Source organism: Thunnus maccoyii, chromosome 5 (genome assembly GCF_910596095.1).
Source record: "Thunnus maccoyii chromosome 5, fThuMac1.1, whole genome shotgun sequence".
Classification (NCBI taxonomy): domain Eukaryota; kingdom Metazoa; phylum Chordata; class Actinopteri; order Scombriformes; family Scombridae; genus Thunnus; species Thunnus maccoyii.
In genome coordinates, this window is record NC_056537.1 from 14,179,796 (window position 1) to 14,198,300 (window position 18,505).

General features: G+C 38.6%; 2 protein-coding genes across 3 annotated transcripts; both read right to left on the reverse strand.

Annotated features, from left to right (window-relative positions):
* Positions 1 to 80: 80 nt before the first annotated feature.
* On the reverse strand, positions 81 to 3,965 carry adal (adenosine deaminase-like). The gene is made up of 10 exons (XM_042412487.1): positions 3,798 to 3,965; positions 3,535 to 3,665; positions 3,200 to 3,260; positions 2,983 to 3,070; positions 2,820 to 2,901; positions 2,500 to 2,626; positions 1,622 to 1,702; positions 1,400 to 1,538; positions 1,217 to 1,317; positions 81 to 458 (listed from the first exon to the last, which is right to left on the reverse strand). The coding sequence occupies exons 1-10, from the start codon at positions 3,840 to 3,842 to the stop codon at positions 267 to 269; spliced, it is 1,047 nt and encodes a 348-aa protein (XP_042268421.1). The 5' UTR covers positions 3,843 to 3,965; the 3' UTR covers positions 81 to 266.
* A 1,312-nt stretch (positions 3,966 to 5,277) lies between these two features.
* LOC121896914 (tyrosine-protein kinase CSK-like) lies at positions 5,278 to 18,373 on the reverse strand. Of its 2 annotated transcripts, XM_042410994.1 has the most exons (14): positions 17,899 to 18,373; positions 15,936 to 16,074; positions 12,504 to 12,596; positions 12,257 to 12,370; positions 11,973 to 12,085; positions 9,634 to 9,853; positions 9,011 to 9,104; positions 8,824 to 8,889; positions 8,220 to 8,319; positions 8,028 to 8,118; positions 7,858 to 7,931; positions 6,857 to 7,052; positions 6,670 to 6,756; positions 5,278 to 6,368 (listed from the first exon to the last, which is right to left on the reverse strand). In XM_042410994.1, exons 3-14 carry the CDS (start codon positions 12,516 to 12,518, stop codon positions 6,183 to 6,185), a joined length of 1,356 nt encoding a protein of 451 aa, XP_042266928.1. In that variant the 5' UTR covers positions 12,519 to 12,596; positions 15,936 to 16,074; positions 17,899 to 18,373; the 3' UTR covers positions 5,278 to 6,182. The 2 variants fall into 2 exon arrangements, with proteins under 2 accessions (XP_042266928.1, XP_042266929.1); XM_042410995.1 differs by lacking the exon at positions 15,936 to 16,074.
* Between the last annotated feature and the right edge of the window lie 132 nt (positions 18,374 to 18,505).

Here is an 18,505-nt window from a genome sequence, read left to right on the forward strand (position 1 = left end):
ACATTGTCATTACCTATTTGTTGTTTTATGTTGTGTGCAGACATCAAATATCATTAGAAAATAACACACTTACACTTGTGTTTAATAGGAACCATTTACTTGCTGTTATTTCAGACATTTATTTCACTGTATTTTTAGAGTGAATTTTCAGTTAATGTCATGATTTCTACAAAGACTTGTAAAAAGTGAATGAAAAGGGTTTGTTTTTAAAAACTGAAACCTGAGGTATATGGATTGGCTTTAGGCTCCACTGAATGACGTGATCATCACTTGAACACCTGAGGCTGTAAATCTGTCCACTTCTGTCTGAGCTGCTGTTTCACCGTCTCTGGTGCGAAGATGCAGTCTATGGCCTGCTGGGAGAGCGTCCACACGGCTTCATTACTGAGACCGAAGGTTGAAGCTGCCAGCTGATATTCCTGAGACAAGTCTGTACAGAAGACTCCCTTATCATCAGTCTGCAATGTGACAAAGAATAAAAATCATTAATGGTGAACTATTTCTCCCTGGCAATTAAGTGTCATCTCAGGTTTAACATAAATGTTCTTTTTTATATAAAGCAAACAATAAGAATTAAGACTAGGTATTGAACCTGAATTGTGTGTCAGAAATTCAAGAACAGAATATTGGCACCAAATGTTTGCTCATTGTCTTTTTCAGTAATTTCTTCCATGAATAAAATCAGATGAGTTAATTTTCATATTCTAATAAGTATACATTTTTTGTGAGTATTTGTATTACAGTAAGTGCTGCACTTGAAGTTTGGCTAAATTTGATGAATGAATGAATTTCTGCTTTAATGTGTATAAAAAGTGTTTTACACACATCAAAACAACATGCCAAATAAAGTATCATTTTGGTATCAGGATAAGGGCTGCAACTAACAATTATCTTTATTAGCAATTAATTTACCTTTTTTTTTTCAATTAATCATTTCAGTCTATAAAATTGCAAAACTGTGGAAAATTTCCAACATAATTCACTACAGTCCACGGTGATGTCATCAAATGTCTTATTTGTCCAAAAGAAAACTGTCCAAAACCCAAAGATATGCAATTTTCTGTCATTTAAGACGAAAAAGCAATAAATTCTCAAATTTGAGAACCTAAAATTATGATTAATTGACTAATCATTGCAGCTCTAATTAGGGTGGCACTGGTATTAACATTTTTGAATGTTACCCTTCCCTAATCAGAAATAAGAAATAGAAACTTACACAAATCACACTTGGGTGTCCCAACTGGTACCAGTATTTAAAGTGATGTTTGGAGTAATTCAGTACAGTTTGTCCTTTGACATTCGATGTCAAGCACAGCTCTGGAAGAAAAGAAAGATTTGGACATTAACTTAAGAGAACTGTTCAAACCACAGAGTATTCATCATTCCACCTCAGTCTTACCTAGTGGTATGTTGTTCTTCATGACTTTGTCAACAAGGCTTTGAGATCCACCCACTTCAGGATGCAGGAAGGTGCCGTGACCAATCCTGTCTGGAGGAAGATTCAACAGCAAATCCGACTCCTCCAGCTGTGACGGCACCTGCAACAGTTTGTGTTGTAATATTAATGCATTCTCAGATAATGTGACTACATATAAATAACATGAGAAAGTTACAGCCGTACTTCAGAGAGGTGCAGTGATAACTTCAGTCCACAGTTCTTGGCCCTCTGGAGGGCAGGAAGTAGGTCTTTGCCATGGCCCACCTTAAAATAAAAACATTCATTAACACGTCGAGTACTGTGACATAATCCTGTAGCAATGCCCGGTGGTGGAAAAACACAAACTTTAAAATTTGTTATCTCACTAAATAATATTCATCTAGACAGTTTTGATATGATTTGGTGAGGTCTGAAACACTCAGCAGAATTTCAAAACAATTCATTTTTACAAATATGACAAAATAGAATCACAGAAGAAAGACCATGTTGTGAACTGATTAAAGTGAGAAGATGTCCAGCAACTGAAAAAGAAAACTGTCAACACCAAATTATAAAGAGTAATTTGACTTATTTTTTGATTGACTTATTTTTGGAAAATAAGTCAATCAGTTATCAATACATCAATTTAATGGCATTTTGCCAAAAAGAGAAAGAAAAAAAAAAGCCACTGAGCTCCATACCAGATGAGTCGAAGCTGTAACCAGCTGCTACCTGGATAGAAAGATTGCACTCTCAGTAAGAAGCAAAACTCACTTCTGTTACACTTATTGATTAAATGTCCTTTTTAAAATAAGCTTTTTGCATTTAAATTGTTACCTTCATGAATGTCCAAGACAACTGAAAGTAAATTAGACTTGGGCATCTAAAGTAAAAGTACTCACTCTGAGTACTGAGTATGTGATGCCCTGTGAGAAGTACTTTAACGTTATAGCTGGTCTAAATGGTACATTTCTTGAGTTTGACGCTCATGATGCATCATAACAGGAGTCGAGCTGTAATTTTCTTATGGAAATGTTCTTTTTTACTTTCCACCTCTGCAAGCTACAGACTGGCTGACTAACCGTTGGGTCCCCACTCAGGTCGAGTCCCACCACCAAACCATCAGAGGACAGCATGAACTCCTCTGCCAACTTCACCGTCTCCATGGCAACTTCAGTCCCATTCCTGCGGTCAATCGCCACCAGGAACCTTCAGGACAATGTGGTTTGTGTTCAAGTTGTTGGATCAAAGAGGTAAAACATTTTGTAGTTTTCTGGTGGTTTTACCACATAGTGATGGAGGCTGATGTGTGTCCAGGAGAGGCAACACTAGACTCTGCTGAGATACGTTTCTAGACTTGTTGCTCACTGGAAAAAATACAGGTTATTCATTATGAGCCTACCTGACATCGATGTCCACTCCCTCGGTTTTACACTGCTGGATGGCTTTAATGACAGTTTCAACATATCTCTGTTTTGTCAATCCTGGGGGGAAAAAGACAAAACACTTGTAATAATGTTGAATCATGACATGAAGATTTTAGGCTCCCTGTTGACATTCCTTACCCGTATTTTTCTCCTCTCTTGGTGTACTTCTCAGCTCTAAATACTTGACACCATCAGCTGCAAACTCTTTGATAACATCTGTGGCCACCTAGAAAGAAAGAAAGAAAGAAAGAAAGAAAGAAAGAAAGAAAGAGAAGGACCTGTTACTTTTATTCTGAACAAAAAAAAAGATTAAAAACAACAACACACGAGTTCTGAACTGAGAACCAGTCCTCACCATCAAGATATCCTCCTGCGTGTCCACCAGCTGATGAATGACCTTGAAGACCTGAAAACACCTGCGGACATACGCGCCATGTTGTGTCAGCGACCCACTTAACAAAAGACCCTCACCCCCATTGTCAGCCTGCTTTTGTCTGCAGAAATACAGCTCATGTAGATCACACAGAGACAACATCTACTTAGCTTTTGCGGGACTGTTTCTACACAACTGAAGGAAATAAATGAATGAACGAAGTGATGGATTAACCGTTAATTAGACTTGAATGAGTTTAAACAACCCTGCTAGTTATTCCTGTTAAAATTGAATTACCAAAACAAACTTGTACGCACTCATCTAGTGTCCTCCGCTGGCCTTTTCCGATAGCAGTCATGCTGTGCTCAATGTTGAGATGTGGCTTTCGTTTGAGGAGTTTCTCGATGGTTTGAAAGCTCACAGATCCGTTCAGGTGAGCGTGAAGCTCCTGGTGGCAGCCAAAACGCTGACGTTAGCATGTAGCTATCCATCACAAACGTTAACCACAATTACTCTCTTTAAATTTTAACATTCTCCATCTTCTAAACGTTTTTTATTTGTCACGACATTGTTCACTTACCACTTTTGGCAGCTCCCGATAAAAGACATCCGCCTCATTATCCATCACAAAGTAAAAAAAAAACAAAAGCCTGAGCTAGTCCTCGAGCCCTGAGTTGTTTTCTGTCTGTCACATAACGCTGACAGACTGCCTGTGTTTTCAGTCTACATTTTCCTGTGACACCAGCATGTGCAACACAGAAGGAAGCCCCCCCCCCCCCATCAAGGTTCCGCTACTTCCGCTGTGCTAACGGCGTACTTTTCTTTACGAACAACTATTAGTATTTTGACTATTTCCGCTGCGTAAGACTTAATTATTTCACTCTACAAATTTAGAAGAAAATGTGCTTTTTTGACTTGACTGTATTTATCTAATGACTAATTATTAATTTGGTTGTTGGTTATTTGGTTAAATTATGAATTAAATTACTTTGTAGAACAGTCATTTTTGTACAAAACACATGGTAATATCATAATAATAATAACTTTATTTACATAGCACTTTTCAAAACACAGTTACAAAGTGCTTTACAATGAAAACAGAACACATTTAAAATGCAAAAACAGAAACAAAACTGAAAGCCATAAAAACGAAGCACATTTTAACAACACAAATAAAGTAAAATTAACCAAAATGCCATAAAATATAATAAGTGATTAAGCAATTTTAAACAAGTGGGTTTTTATTAATAATTTAAAAGATGAGACAGTTGGCAACCCTGATCTCTTCAGGCCGATCACTCCAAAGTCTCTGACTGGAAATCATAAGGAAATCTAAATACTTCTTCCACTACTGATATTTTATGATATTACTGTATTTTGTATAAAAATCACTGTTCTGCAAAGTAACCTAATTAATAATGTAACCAAATAACCAACAACTAAATGAATAATAATACCACATTATAATAAAAAATATCCCATGACACAGTACACATTATGCTAACTACACATTATACAGAACATTGTATATATATATATATATATATATATATATATATATATATATATATATATATATATATATATATATACAATGTATACAGTTATATGCAGTTATATTATACACACACACACACACACACACACATATATATATACACACATACACACACACACACACACACATATATATATATGCTAACTTCACATTACGCAGAATATTGTATATATATATATATATACAATGTATGCAGTTCTATGATATATATATATATATCATAGAACTGCATACATTCAATGTGGCGCAAATTTCAACTACTTCAACTACCTGTGTACTTGGGTACTTAAATACAATAATGCTTCATAGTTTATAAGATAATGTGTTTTGTTTATATCTTTATCACAAAAATGACTAGAGTAAACTCACTTTATATTACAATACACTAATAGGCACAGATGGTGTTTAAACAACTATTTACTACTACAATATTAAATAGCAAAAACTTTAACTTAAGCGTTGATAAATAAAGCATGTTTTTAAAAAATTGCTACTGCAAAACTATTTTCAAAAGATATTCTTTTTTATTGTTGAAAACGGCAGCACAGTCAATTTATTAACATTCTCTTTTTCTCATAACATAGAAAATAACAGTTTGGTTAAATCAAATGATTCCCAGAATAAAACAGGTATTAATGTCAAATGAAAACCACTGTACATGGGACTGATGACTGAGTTGGATGGTGTTTTATATCAGTAGTAAAGATGACATTTGTCCAAATTTGTGCTTCCATTTTTGACTTTCAGAGGGATTCAAAAGTAGACTTGTAACATATTTAAAATTACATAACATTGAAAAAAATAAAGCTGCATCATAGTCATTTTAACTTAGTCCTTTTAACAAATTCAACATTCAATAGTTCATGCAAAAATCGTGTACCTGGAAACTGTAAAAAAAAAAAATAATACAGCGGGTAATGATGTATACAAATTGAGTTCCTACTTTGAAGCATTTTCCTCTTTAAACAGATAAATGGATTCAGTCAACTTAATCAAATGATGTTATTGTCTACAAGTTCATAAAATGAAATTATGCCACCAGAACGACCGAAAAAAACAAGGCAAGGCACTGTGGCTCTGAGGCAGCACTGTGTTCTATAGAAAGACTCGTTGATATGACAGTTAATCATTCACTCTTGATAACAGAGCACAGGAAGACAAGTTGAACACAAGGCCCTTCTTAAACGAGCCACCAATCAAGAGTCACTGCAGTTTCAACAACCTGAGGTGAGAGATGACACTAAGAAATATAAATGTTGACAGTTTTAATTAACATATAATGAAAAAAAATGTTGTGAACTTTGCTAAATAACACAGTTCATTTTTTTTTTCATCCCAGGCTATGGTCCCAATGTACAAAATGAAGGAAGACAAAAGTCACTTTTCGCGTCTGTTCTGTCAGATTTCTCATTGTTTTTTTCCCGTCCCTTGGGTGATATGTTGTAGCCACTCCTTCAACATTTGAAAGCTCGGTCGAGCAGCAGGATCCAGGTTCCAGCACTGTTTCATGATGTTGTACACCACTTCAGGACAGCCATCTGGACAGTCCATTTTGTATCCCTTCTCCACTCGTGGCACTACATCTTTTAATGGCTACAGAATGGAAAACAAAGAGTTGTTGGTACAAAGAGTGTTGACAACAAACGTGACATATTACAAATAACTAATGTGATCCCTGTGTTCTGTATCACACAAAGGACAATTTAAGGCAAGCAATGAGACTAATCAAACACGTATTCAACACCAATTCTTGCAAAAAAAAATAAAGTTTTCATTCTTAAACATCTCTGGGATAGAAAAGAGTCTAGACTGTAAATGCATCTCTTAAATAACTGCCGTAATTCCTCATTCATGTTTACTGTTTGACTCTTATCATAGTGACACTGATACTTACAATTCTCGGGTAAGGCACACGGCCAAAAGAGTAAATCTCCCAAAGCAAAATACCATAGCTCCAAACATCTGATTTGGTGGAAAATTTCTATTGATTAAGAGAAAAAGACAAATGTCAACATTTCTTTCAAACTCTGGTGGACAGAGCACACTACTCAACATGGTAACAGTCCGTAACAACAGTGCACCTTCTCTCTGAGGGCTTCTGGTGATGTCCACTTCACAGGCAGCTTAGCAGTGTCCTGAGTGGAAGAGGCCTCCTTGGTCAGACCAAAGTCACTGACTTTAGCGATGTTTTCGTCTGACACAAGAACGTTTCGGGCTGCTAAGTCTCTGTGGACAAAGTTATTGGTCTCCAAGTATGCCATGGCTTCACAGACGTCTCTGTACAGGTACAAGGAATGAAAGGTCAAAACCTGAGTTACATTTCTCTTTTAACTCTCAATCTTGTGCTCAGGTATGTGTGTGTATGTGTACCAATTTCCTGATGATACAGCAAAATATAGACAATCATACTGGAATACCGCAATGTATTTATCCTGAAGGCCTAACAAACTGGTTAAATGCATTTCCAACCTCGTAAAACAAAGCTGCAAGGCTGATTTTTTAATGTTTTGAAACATGCATCTCAGCTAACTGTTGTATTCTCTTTCATGGGTAAATTGCTGCCTTTTACAGTGTGTAACTGCCACCATATGTTTTTGCAGATGTAAATGCCAGTTCTATTTAGAAACACATTAGGCAATTTCACATGAAGTCTCACGTACCAACTGATGAGCTGAGCCTGACTAAAATAAATGAATAAATAAATAAATAAATGCAGGGGCCAAAATAACCTTATTAGCATAATGAATATTTTTAGATGTAAATGTATCCAAAAAAAAATTGGACACAGCATCTGCTCATGTTAGCCATTGTCCTGTAGGTTTATAAGACAACTGAACTGAGAATAATATTCTGTAAATTTCCTCTGGTCTTCTGTTGCTACATTCACTCCACCACATTTTTGCATTTTTGTCACCAAAGTTTAGCGCCTCATGTGCATGCCAGTAAAGCACAACATACAAACAAATTGAGCACCCACTCATCAAAATGTTACTCCACAGCACATCAAATGGTCGAAAACTCCACAGTCTACCTTTAATACAGTGTAATTGTAGATATTGTAGACAATTGCAGTCATACTCACAGTGCAAAATTAAGGAGAGCATCTCTACCAAGTACTGTCCGTCCTCTGGAACGTAGGTAATCAACCAAACAGCCCTGGAAGCAAGCAAACAAAAGCAAACATCTGACATATGCGTTACAGTATTCTGGGTAATGACAAATGATCAGACAGTCAGTCAGTCTGTCACCTACCTTGGCCATATACTCAGTAACTATATACAGACTCCCATTCTCCTCCACAATCACTCCAAGCAGCTGCACCAGGTTATCGTGCCGTAGTTGCCTGTGGGAGGAGAAGAGCATGCAGACGTGTTATTTTGTTTCCAGTTTCTATTTATTCCAGTTTCTAAGAAACAGTGACAAAATATTACATTTTTCACTTACGTCATGACAGAAGCCTCTGCAATAAAGGCCTGTGCTGTAGCATCATTTTTTATGCACTTCACTGCTACTTTAGTCCCTCTATAGTCTCCCACCATGACATCTGGAATTGTTAACAAACAAAAACAATGTACTGTTAATGAGTCATCAGTGAAACTGTATTTGTGTGATCCCGAGCTGACAGAAAAATAGACACAAATGTAGCAAGAAAAACAGCAGGTTCTGTTAAGTCATTCAATGTTACTTATGCAAGAGATAATCAAAATTTAAAAAACTCATGTGTCACAGTTAGAATGTATTTGACCTGACAGTGAAATGTACTTTAGCTGAACTCTTAGCAAAATTTTCAATCTCTGTGCCTTTGAAGTTTGAAATGTTAAAGTTTACTTGTCAAGGTTTAACAGAGCAAAATCTGTACAGAAAAATTATACATTTGCACTGCATGTCTTGATGCTCAGTTTTTCCTAACCTTGAATTTTAGCCACTTGTTAAATGATGGAAATATATGTTCATAACAAATATCTGATCTGTGCAACATGTGAGCACAGAAGTGAGTCTCTTTTATTATGCAGTATTAACTTATAAATGTGAACCTGAAGCTACTTGCCTCCAAACTCTCCTTTTCCAATAACCTGCTGTAGCTTGAGGTCCTTTCTGTTCATCGACCAGCCACCTGTTGGCCATTTAAAGAGGAAACAATATGCAGCTGAGATATAACAGGTCAATATATGCCTCTCATAAATAAAAAGATGTCTTTGCATGAATTATAAAAGGACAAACAAACTGAGCCTTACTCCTGGAAAACTCATCTTGAGCAGCCACAGTCCCCTCCTCCACTTTTGGCTTGAGTAGTTTGGTGCACAGGCCATCTGCATCTTTGGTGTAGTGCTTGGTAAAAACAAAGCAGACCACAAAATTACTGAGAAGGTACAAAAGTGCAATTCTAAGAAGGTACAGCAACATTACCGACAGCAGTGAGCAATGCATCACAGTGACCAACAGAGGGCTGTATGATCAAATGAGAACAAACAGAATGGATTACTGATAAGGTTTTGCCTTAAGTAGGTCATATTAAACTTACTCTTTCTCTGGTCTATTCTGCTCTGTAGAAAATATAGTATGTTGTTGTTTAAAATAAGCATTTCAGACAGGAAAGGGAGTCATCTTGAGAGTAAAAGGCTTAGTGTATTTTGAGGTTAGAACTCTGAACCTCAGCATACTGTTCACTCTTCCTCTTTGACACTTCCTGTTCATTATTTGTTCCAGGAACTATATGTGGTCTATGAGGTAGCACAGTGAGACGGGGATACATCCTGCATACAGTAGAATCTACTGTGTAGATGAACGCTCAATATAGCACCAGAGTGAACAACAGAAACATTTCTTTATAAAATTAAAGCTTATTTTATGCCATTACCTCAACCAGCTGCATGAGGTTCTCGAAATACCCCTCTTCATCAATAGTGAGCTTGCCATTGTGGTAGATGATGCGGTAGTGCTCCACCTTGCCATCACAGCTCACACACAGGGTGTAGTCACCGGGGAAGTTGGTGCTCTCTCGCACCAAGAACAGGCCTGTTTCTGGTGGGTAAAGCAACCGCTCCGCCTGATCTCGTGTTATCTTCCCGTGGAACCATCTGGGAGTGAAAACTTGACATCACTAGTCTGTACACCAAAATTAATCTTATCACTGTGAATTAAGCATCAGTTTGGAAATATAGCACAACAAATCTAAATATGATGAGAATGTATATATTTTAGAGGCCAAATGATCGAAATCCACTTGCATTAGTATGCATCAGTCATTACAGAGCGTATTACAAACGATTATTAGTTATTTTACTGTCCTAATTTACCCAGTTACACCCCGATTTTTATATCTTGCACTTCTTTTCTCTTTTTCTGTTTTTGTGCACTTTCTGTTTTGAAATATGCTCTATGAACAAAGAAAGTCACTATTATTACAAATTAATTTTATATTTCTATTACATTTTTGTCTCATGTTTGAAAATTAGCTCATGTCAGCAGAGACAGCAGTAATCTTAATAACTAACATCCCATTTCCAAGTTGTCCTGCTTGTCAAAAATCCTGGAATCACATATTTCTCTCCATGTCACTCTAACTTTGGGCCTATCATTGTACCATCTCAGCTTTTAGTTTCAAAGAACACCGTAACTCCATATTCATAGATTTATCAAACGGCTTTGATGCAATTATTCATTCCTTACTTTTACAAAGATCATCCTCTGTTTGCATGTTATTAATTTATCACATCAACATCCGTGTGTAACAGCAGTGGCGGCCTGAATTTCTGATGGTTACTAAGGGAATACCGCAGGGGTCCAATTTGGGTCCTGTCATGTTCACATCTTGTTGATGTTTTACGTCAATAACATTTTAAATGATGGATGATCTCTTTCATGCATGATTGTCAAATGATTGTCATGTCATGATGTGTACAACACTATTTCATACTGTGTTGCCGATTTTATTCCTTTAGTCTTTGAGAAATTATAATCTCTCCTTGTTTAATACACGTCATAACGTTATTATTAAACTTAAATTGGCCTTTAATACAAATAAAACAAACATTGTTCTTGAGATCCAGATATATAGATTAGCCTACAATCATTTGCATATCCACTGTGACCAGTTTTATTATTACGAGCATCACAGAATATACAGTAAATTCATTTGCATCTGACACAGTGAGAAAGTTACATTTAGATGTCATACCGAAAACCTTTTTGAAAAGCTGAGGCAAAGGGGTTTTTTTTTCTCTACAGAAACAAAAGCAGCTTTCCTCTGAGTTGTAGGAGGAGAATTGTTAAACCAGTTTTCCTTTCAGGTCTGTATTACCGGGATATAATAAATGCCGCTGCCTCCACTCTGATCCACTTTGCCATTCTACTCTCAGATTTGTCACCGGTTTACAAATATCACAACAGCATTTTATATGAGGTCAGTTGTTTTTTGTGTCTGTTCTTTTGAACAGGATTTTTCAGTGTAATTCTAAACAAGGTGTTGCTGCACAAAAGAATGTATGCTCAGCCACATTACTCTGCATGAATAAATAAATATTAGTAAATTAAGACATATGTTTATGAATATACATACTAAGTGATTATTTAGGGTCAACACTAGATAGACTTTTCTCAGGGTTGTTATGTCCTAATGGCTGCATTTTGTCATATTGTGTTTCATATTATATGTTTCTTTGTTTGTTTGTTTTTGACTGGTTGTTTTCTAGGTAGGGTTATTTTGATGAAATCATTCAAGACATCATTTTGGGAACAAGGGCTCTAGAAATAAACCTGTCATTCACACACATGCATATGCATTCATGCGGAAACCCGTCATGCGGACAAACATCAAGATTTTTGAGATTACTTCAGTCTGAGGTAGAAAGGAAACAACAGGAAACTGTGCAGAGTTCACGCAAAGCTGAGCTGGAAAGAGACACAAGTGCACTGCAATTACAACACGGTCTGACCCAACTGTGGCCGCCATTCACTTAACTACAGCATCACTGCCACGACAAATAGGCCATCTGCCTTCAGCAACCACATTGCCATGGGAAGAAGGCAAAGTCGAGTTATTTTAGCCATCGCTGCAGACATAGCAGAAAGCTGGCAGCCTTTGAGATATAGACACAGCAGATATATAAACCTAATCCTGTTTTCATTGAAAGTGAAAAATTACATCCAGCCTTGGTGCATCAGAACTAAATGAATAATAATAATCTGTATACTCACGGCATTAGACTCAGTTTGCCTCCAGACTTCACACCCTCCCTTTTCTGAACATAGTTGGCTGGAATCGTTCCTTCACGACCTGCAGAATTTTTAGCTTTGTACCAGTTTGGATCCTGAAAAAGCAAAATGTCAGCAATAGCTAAAATGAATAAATATAAATATGAAAGTAGTACCATAACCACCTTCCCTGTGTTTTCATATCTACAGAAAATAAGTGTCATTATCAAATTCAAATATTGCATGAGAAATAAAAAAGAACAATAATGCAGCATATGACACATTACCTTTGTGACCACAATGATAGTCAACACATCTCCTTTGTTAAAGGGCAGGTCCTGTTCTGATGTGCCTTTGAAGTTGTACCTGGCCACACACTCTGTGCCCTGTGGCCATGGAGTCTACGGAAAAATGTGCAAATCACCAATTAGCAAACAAATTTTTAACAGATTACTCATCAGACATGTCTTGAATCATGTTGTGTATCTGGGTTTTAACATGCACAACTGGTTTTGCTCTAGAGGCCTATCTTACCTGGACCTCTGTCATGGTGAGGCGGTTCGATCCTCTCACAGGTGACGTTTTCTAGCTGCTAACATTAGAGCTGGTAAACACACACACGCATACCTACAGGAAGGACCAGAGTTGAGTCAGTAGGACGCCCCCGTTTCAGAGATATTCACTTAACCACAAGCAAATTCTCAGGAAGACAGTGAATTTGTTTTGCTGTGCAGGGTTGCAGGATAATTCATAGCAGGCAAGTCAGTTAATATCGGAACACCCTAAAGTAGCTTCAGATTAGACATTGTCAGTAAAAATGACTTGCTGATACAGAAAGCAGAAGTAACAAGTTTTCTTTCTTAAAAATCACACTTTCACAACTGAGGCTGAATGTTTCCATGACGCAGAGTAGTGCCATGTGCATAAGCAGCATGATATTCTAGGTGATTAATCTATAATATATATATATTTATAAAGTGAAGATAAACCTGATCGACTGAAGTACCTTGTATTTTATATGGAAACTCTGTGCATTTTGACCAAAAATGGAAACACACTGGTTTCTCCTGCTGAGGCCCAATGACTGGGCCTGTAGGAATCAAGATAGCTTTCTTCAACATTGGAATGCAAACTTGTGGTGAGATCTGACCAGGCCCGAGGGACTCATAAAGCCCAGTGTTTCTTTACGTCAATAAAGAAGCAACTGTGACAGTAACATTAGGCCTGAGTCACCAGTGGCAGTGTTTCCATGATACATACACAACAAATCAGGGTGGAGGCGTAATAGTGAAATGATGACCTATGGATTAAGTCATGCTCAATGCACCCCCCCTCCACTCCCCACCGCCCCTTTCCCAAAACCCCACTTCCTCTCTTCCTGTATCAGTTCCCATGGAAAGGTGACAGGGCTCAATGGTCAGAGCTAAGGGAAAATCCTGCCTCTGATAGTTCTGTCACTTTACATGAGGTCACATCCTCTGACATGTCCATTATTATGCAGTCGACTTCCTGTACAAGTGCCCAGATTTAGAATAGTCCAGTATTAGGGTGAAAGAAAGAACAGACTAATATCACTCTCCGAACACTTCCTTCTGAAAGCATGTTTGCTGCCATTGCAGACAGAATCTGTCATGTCTCCTTGGTCACTCATTCAAATAAATAACCAACCTCTTCACATACACCAAATGTTAGACTAAAAAGTCTCATACGTCCAAGAGAGGACTGTCAACACTTAGTATGTCCCCTCTGGAGTACTGCAGCTGTCCCTCTGTACTGAGGGACCAAACTATTTGGACATATTTCCCATGACCCATCAACCCAGCAAGAACACCCCCATTTTGTGTCTGCTCATCCAGATTATTCACCTCTTTTCTGTAAGTTACGTTTGACATTTCACAACATGTAAAAAATCATGACAGGAAAACAAGATTAAGAGTCACATGCAAGTGGCTGTGTGAGGATGTATTTAGGCAGAGTGCACATAATGATAATGCTAACATGCTGATATTAAGTAGGTATAATGTTTACCATGTTCACCATCTTAGCCTAGCATATTAGCATGCTAATACTGGCTAATTAGCACTAACCACAGCTGTGGCTGATAAAAACATTAGTTTTGCAGGTAGGTCATTAATCAAAGTACAGATGAATATTGATGATGGCGCCAGCCCAAGGGACCACCGAAGTGACAACAGTTCATCCTGAGGGGAACATGAAAGTCTGCAATAAATGTCACAGAAATCCATCTAACAGTTGTTGAGACATTTATAAAGGTGTAGAGCTGGAGGAAAAATTAGGAGATCACCACAATCATTAGGTTACATCTTTTGGGGACCATGAATGTCTGTATGAAATTTAATGGCAAACCATCCAATAGTTGTTTAAATTTTTCAGTCTGGAGTAAAGCAGTGGACTGATCGACAGACCGCCATTGCCGTCCTCAGAGCCATGCAGCCAACATGGCTAAAAACTCATCTTATCTTATCAAAATTTGATCCATCTCCGATTGAGTTATAACTTGAAGCAGGAAACCATGTTCATGATAATCTGAAAATAGCAAAGCTATCAGAATTAGTTAACTGCAACAGAATATGTCTGGGCAAAGTCCTTGGCGAAGTAGTGAGTGATCTCATCAAGAGAGGAATGGATCAACAGGATCAAGGCTGACACACAACAGCCCATTTTAATTCACCACTTTTGAGACAGTGAATGCACCCCGGCAGCGGGCCACCAGCAGCCGACTGAATGGGACAGAACTCAATCTGTCATGGTGTCACATTGCCATTTCCAGAGCGCTCTACATGGAACCACAGCTTGCTCTTTTCAGGAAGACGACAAAGATGTCATTGTGAGCCGCTCAAGTTTCTACTGACCCCTGCCTCATTGAGAAGTCCATCATCATCAGTCTGTCCAGCCAGCAGCTTTAAGGTCAGCAATGCTTCAATTTTGCCTATCTTGAGATCTGAATCTCTCTTAGATTTCATTCTTCGGTCAAATTAACTTGTAGCTGCTGCTCTGTATCACACTGAATTCTGCTTTAAACACAGACAAAAAATAACCTCATATAAATCCAAAATTAACACAACACACAGCGAGTGCAAGCAGTGAATTAGTACATTCGATTTAGAGACGTCTGCAGCAGGAGTAGCAATGCATGACACAAACTACTGAAAGCAACAGGAAACCAGCAAACTGCACCTGAATGGAGTCAGGAATGAGCACAAACTCTTAGGCCAAATAAGTTGAGGTATAACATCATCCTAACATGGCTAATATAACTATTGCAGTACATTTTTGCATATTATTGGCATCCATTACAATCCCATTGTTCAAACCAAACCGGTTGATCAACATTTGACTCTTGTCTTATGCAAGTCAGTCGTAGCCTGAACTGTACAAATCAGTGTAGCCTGACTGCACAAAGCAAGACAGGACAGGAATGTTGAAATATCTTCTTTGGCCTTGTCTAAATCTGCCACTCCCTCGTCTATCTGCAGACAAAATCTGAGGTGAACATAGATCAAGCAAGGTGTTACAAAAGCTACTATAATACAGTGAAATGAGGAGGGTTGGAGGTCCTGTGGGCAAATTTGCAGTCACTGAAAACACCATCATGCACTAGTCTTTCGAATGTTACTTTAAAAAAGACAACCTAATCTCCAAAGAGATATCCTGTGCTGACAATGTCACAGTGAGCATCATGTTTGTGTTATTAAAGCTCTGCGCTCCTGTATCCCTCCTCTATGTGCAGCAGGGGGGCCGAGGTAATCTCATCCTGACCCTCCAGCCTCAGGATGCTCTGCGGCTGCTTTGATGATGCAGCCGTGTTATCATCACTATTACAGCAGCAGGGTGGAGAGAGAAGGACACGATGTCCATATCCACTGTTCTTTCATCTGACAGGTACACAAATGGACACACTGGTGTCAGTAGTGAGAAATGTACAGAAAGAAAAAGAGTGCATACCAATAGTTCACCCAGCTGAGCCTGTAAGCCTGCAGATGTTCTTGAGGAACCTCAGAAGAGGAAATCACCTCTGCCTCCGGGAGAACAGCTGGACTCTGGTGCAGCGGCACTGCTCACTGAAACAACTGTCTGTAGGGATCTAAGAGAGGAAGTAAGAATCCAGTGGTAGCCCTGCAGTACAAGCCATCATTGTATCATTTAATTGACTGACAGTGTTGCCTGTGAGGCTCTGCAATATAGGCATGAAAGGAGATTGCAGGGTATATGCCTAAAATAGCATCCTGTTTATTATAAATAAACACTGAATGTGACACTGTCAAACAAGGGGCTTCAGAGTAACAGCAAGAGAAAAGTCAATGATTGTTAGTCAGGGAAAACCCCACTTAATTTGGCATCAGAGTCAACTTTGCATTTTACTGCCATCCAAAGTTCAAAGAACGAAACAAAGGTCTTGAAACTTATGACATGTAAGGCAATAGATGATTTCACCAGCTTCACATGTCAATAAAAAACTGTTGCAGAGCAAAGCTTCCAATGCCTGAGCAGTGGACAGACACTTCCTTGCTACGGTGCTATGCACACCATGCAGTGCAATGCTGCTTTGCTGATGCAGCCATGTATGACACATTACAGGGTAGCAGCTATGCTTGGTTGTGGTTTCTTGAGTTCTCTTCATCTTGTTTCACCAGCTCAATCAGTCGATACAGTCACACTCTAAAAAGAAGAAACCTTGGTGGGAAAAAGCTCTGTAGCTGTACCAGCACCAGACAGACTGCAGCGTTTCTCAGAAAGTTGCTGACCTTTGAGGGAAGTCTAGTTTTGGGGCATCACCCAAAACAGACCCAAGAGGTCCTCAGTTCCTCTCTCTCACAAATACTGTTTTGCTTTCTGTATGGCACTGACTTTTAGTGCATTGGTGGCTTTTTTTATTTTTTTTGATTAGTTGTTTCCTGAGAGTGACAGACTAAAAGAGGAAAGAAGCAATATCAAACTGAGGCATTAACCCACTGTGAGTTACACCTTTCTTTTAGTGCAGCCAACTTGTAAAAGCCAGTGACAGATTCAAATAACTGTTAAACATAGGCCACCACGTGCTGCCAGAACAGCTTCAATGCACCTTGGCACTGATTCTACAAGTCTTTGAACTCTTCTGGAGGGATGAACACCAGTCTTCCAAAAGATATTCCCTCATTTGGTGTTTTGATGATGACGGTGGAGAGCGCTGTCTAACAAGTCAGTCCAAAATATCTTGTAGGTGTTCAATTGGGTTGAGATCTAGTGACTGTGAAGGCCATAGCATATGATTCACATAATTTTCATACTCATCAAACCATTCAGTGACCCCTTGTGCCCTTTGGATGGGGGCATTATCATCCTGGAAGAGACCACTCCCATCTGGAGAGAAATGTTTCATCACAGGAAGGGGATCACTCAGAATAACTTTGTATTGATGTGCAGTGACCCTTCCCTCTAAGGGGACAAGGGGACCCAAACCATGCCAGCAAAATGCCCCCCCATTAGTATAACAGAGCCATCAGATCCCCTTACTGTAGGGGTCAAGCATTCAGACCTGTACCAGTTCCTTTAATTTGTCACCTGTCTGTACATGATATCCATCTTGAGTAAGCAGATCATGATCATACCTTCATCTACCATGTTGTGACAGAGCGGTGAGGAGAGCTGCTTGATGCAGCTGCTGCAGGAGTCAGAGGAAGTGGCAGAAGCTTGAGGGAGGAGGATGTTAATAAGGCCACGTCTATATGAAATCTTTGTTTTGTTGTAAAGCACTTCAAGGTGCACTAACTGCAGCCTCCAAAATCCCCAGTGTACTTTCTGATAACTGAATTAATCGGAACATACCTGTCAGACTGCACATTTATATATAAAGCACACGTTGATCGGCCTACAGGTTACATTTTAAGTACATAACAACCACAACAACTACTCGCACTAAACATCTTACCTGTTTGCAGGGAATTTAAAGCAATAACAGGTGATTCAGCTACTGCCCGACGTCCGTTTTCATCTGAGCGACGGCAGACAAAGTCCCATTCACGAAACAAATTAGCGACAGTTGATGTCGAAGCGGAAAACACATCAAGTCCGGATGAGGAAGTGAAATTTGTTTCAGGTGATCTGAAACTTCAACAGTCCAAAAGTACCTCAATAAAAACCAGTGTAAACTGATATCTGTGCGTCTCCTGTCAACCTTTACAAAGTAGCCTTATATAATGAGAAATAAAGTTTTCTACAAACTTATCAATGGAGTTTCGACGGTTCTTCTCTGGAAAAAGTAAAATGTAGCAAACTAACGCGATAATAAAACAGGTTAAAAACTACAGCGATGGTTTGTGAACGACTCAGATCACTTTGAGGATACTTCAGGCTGCCCCACTCCTTCCCCGTCTGAAACATTCAAGTTTTTGCCCCACCTTGATTTTGTACTGCACATGCGCGTTAATGATAAACTCGTATAACACTAAAAATAGGCTGCATCACTGGATCCACTTCGGTGAAGTTAGTGAAGGAATTTGATCATCAATGAGGCAATGTTTACAGAAGTTCAATAC

Coding starts and splice junctions, on each gene's coding strand:
- adal (XM_042412487.1), bottom strand. CDS start 3,842: ATGGATAATGAGGCGGATGTCTTTTATCGGGAGCTGCCAAAAGTG. Junction 3,071..3,199: donor CGCAGGAGGATATCTTGATG/GTGAGGACTGGT, acceptor CTTTCTTTCTAG/GTGGCCACAGATGTTATCAA. Junction 1,539..1,621: donor TATCACTGCACCTCTCTGAA/GTACGGCTGTAA, acceptor AAACTGTTGCAG/GTGCCGTCACAGCTGGAGGA.
- LOC121896914 (XM_042410995.1), bottom strand. Junction 9,105..9,633: donor ACCTCATGCAGCTGGTTGAG/GTAATGGCATAA, acceptor GTTTTTACCAAG/CACTACACCAAAGATGCAGA. Junction 8,320..8,823: donor TGGAAAAGGAGAGTTTGGAG/GCAAGTAGCTTC, acceptor TAACAATTCCAG/ATGTCATGGTGGGAGACTAT.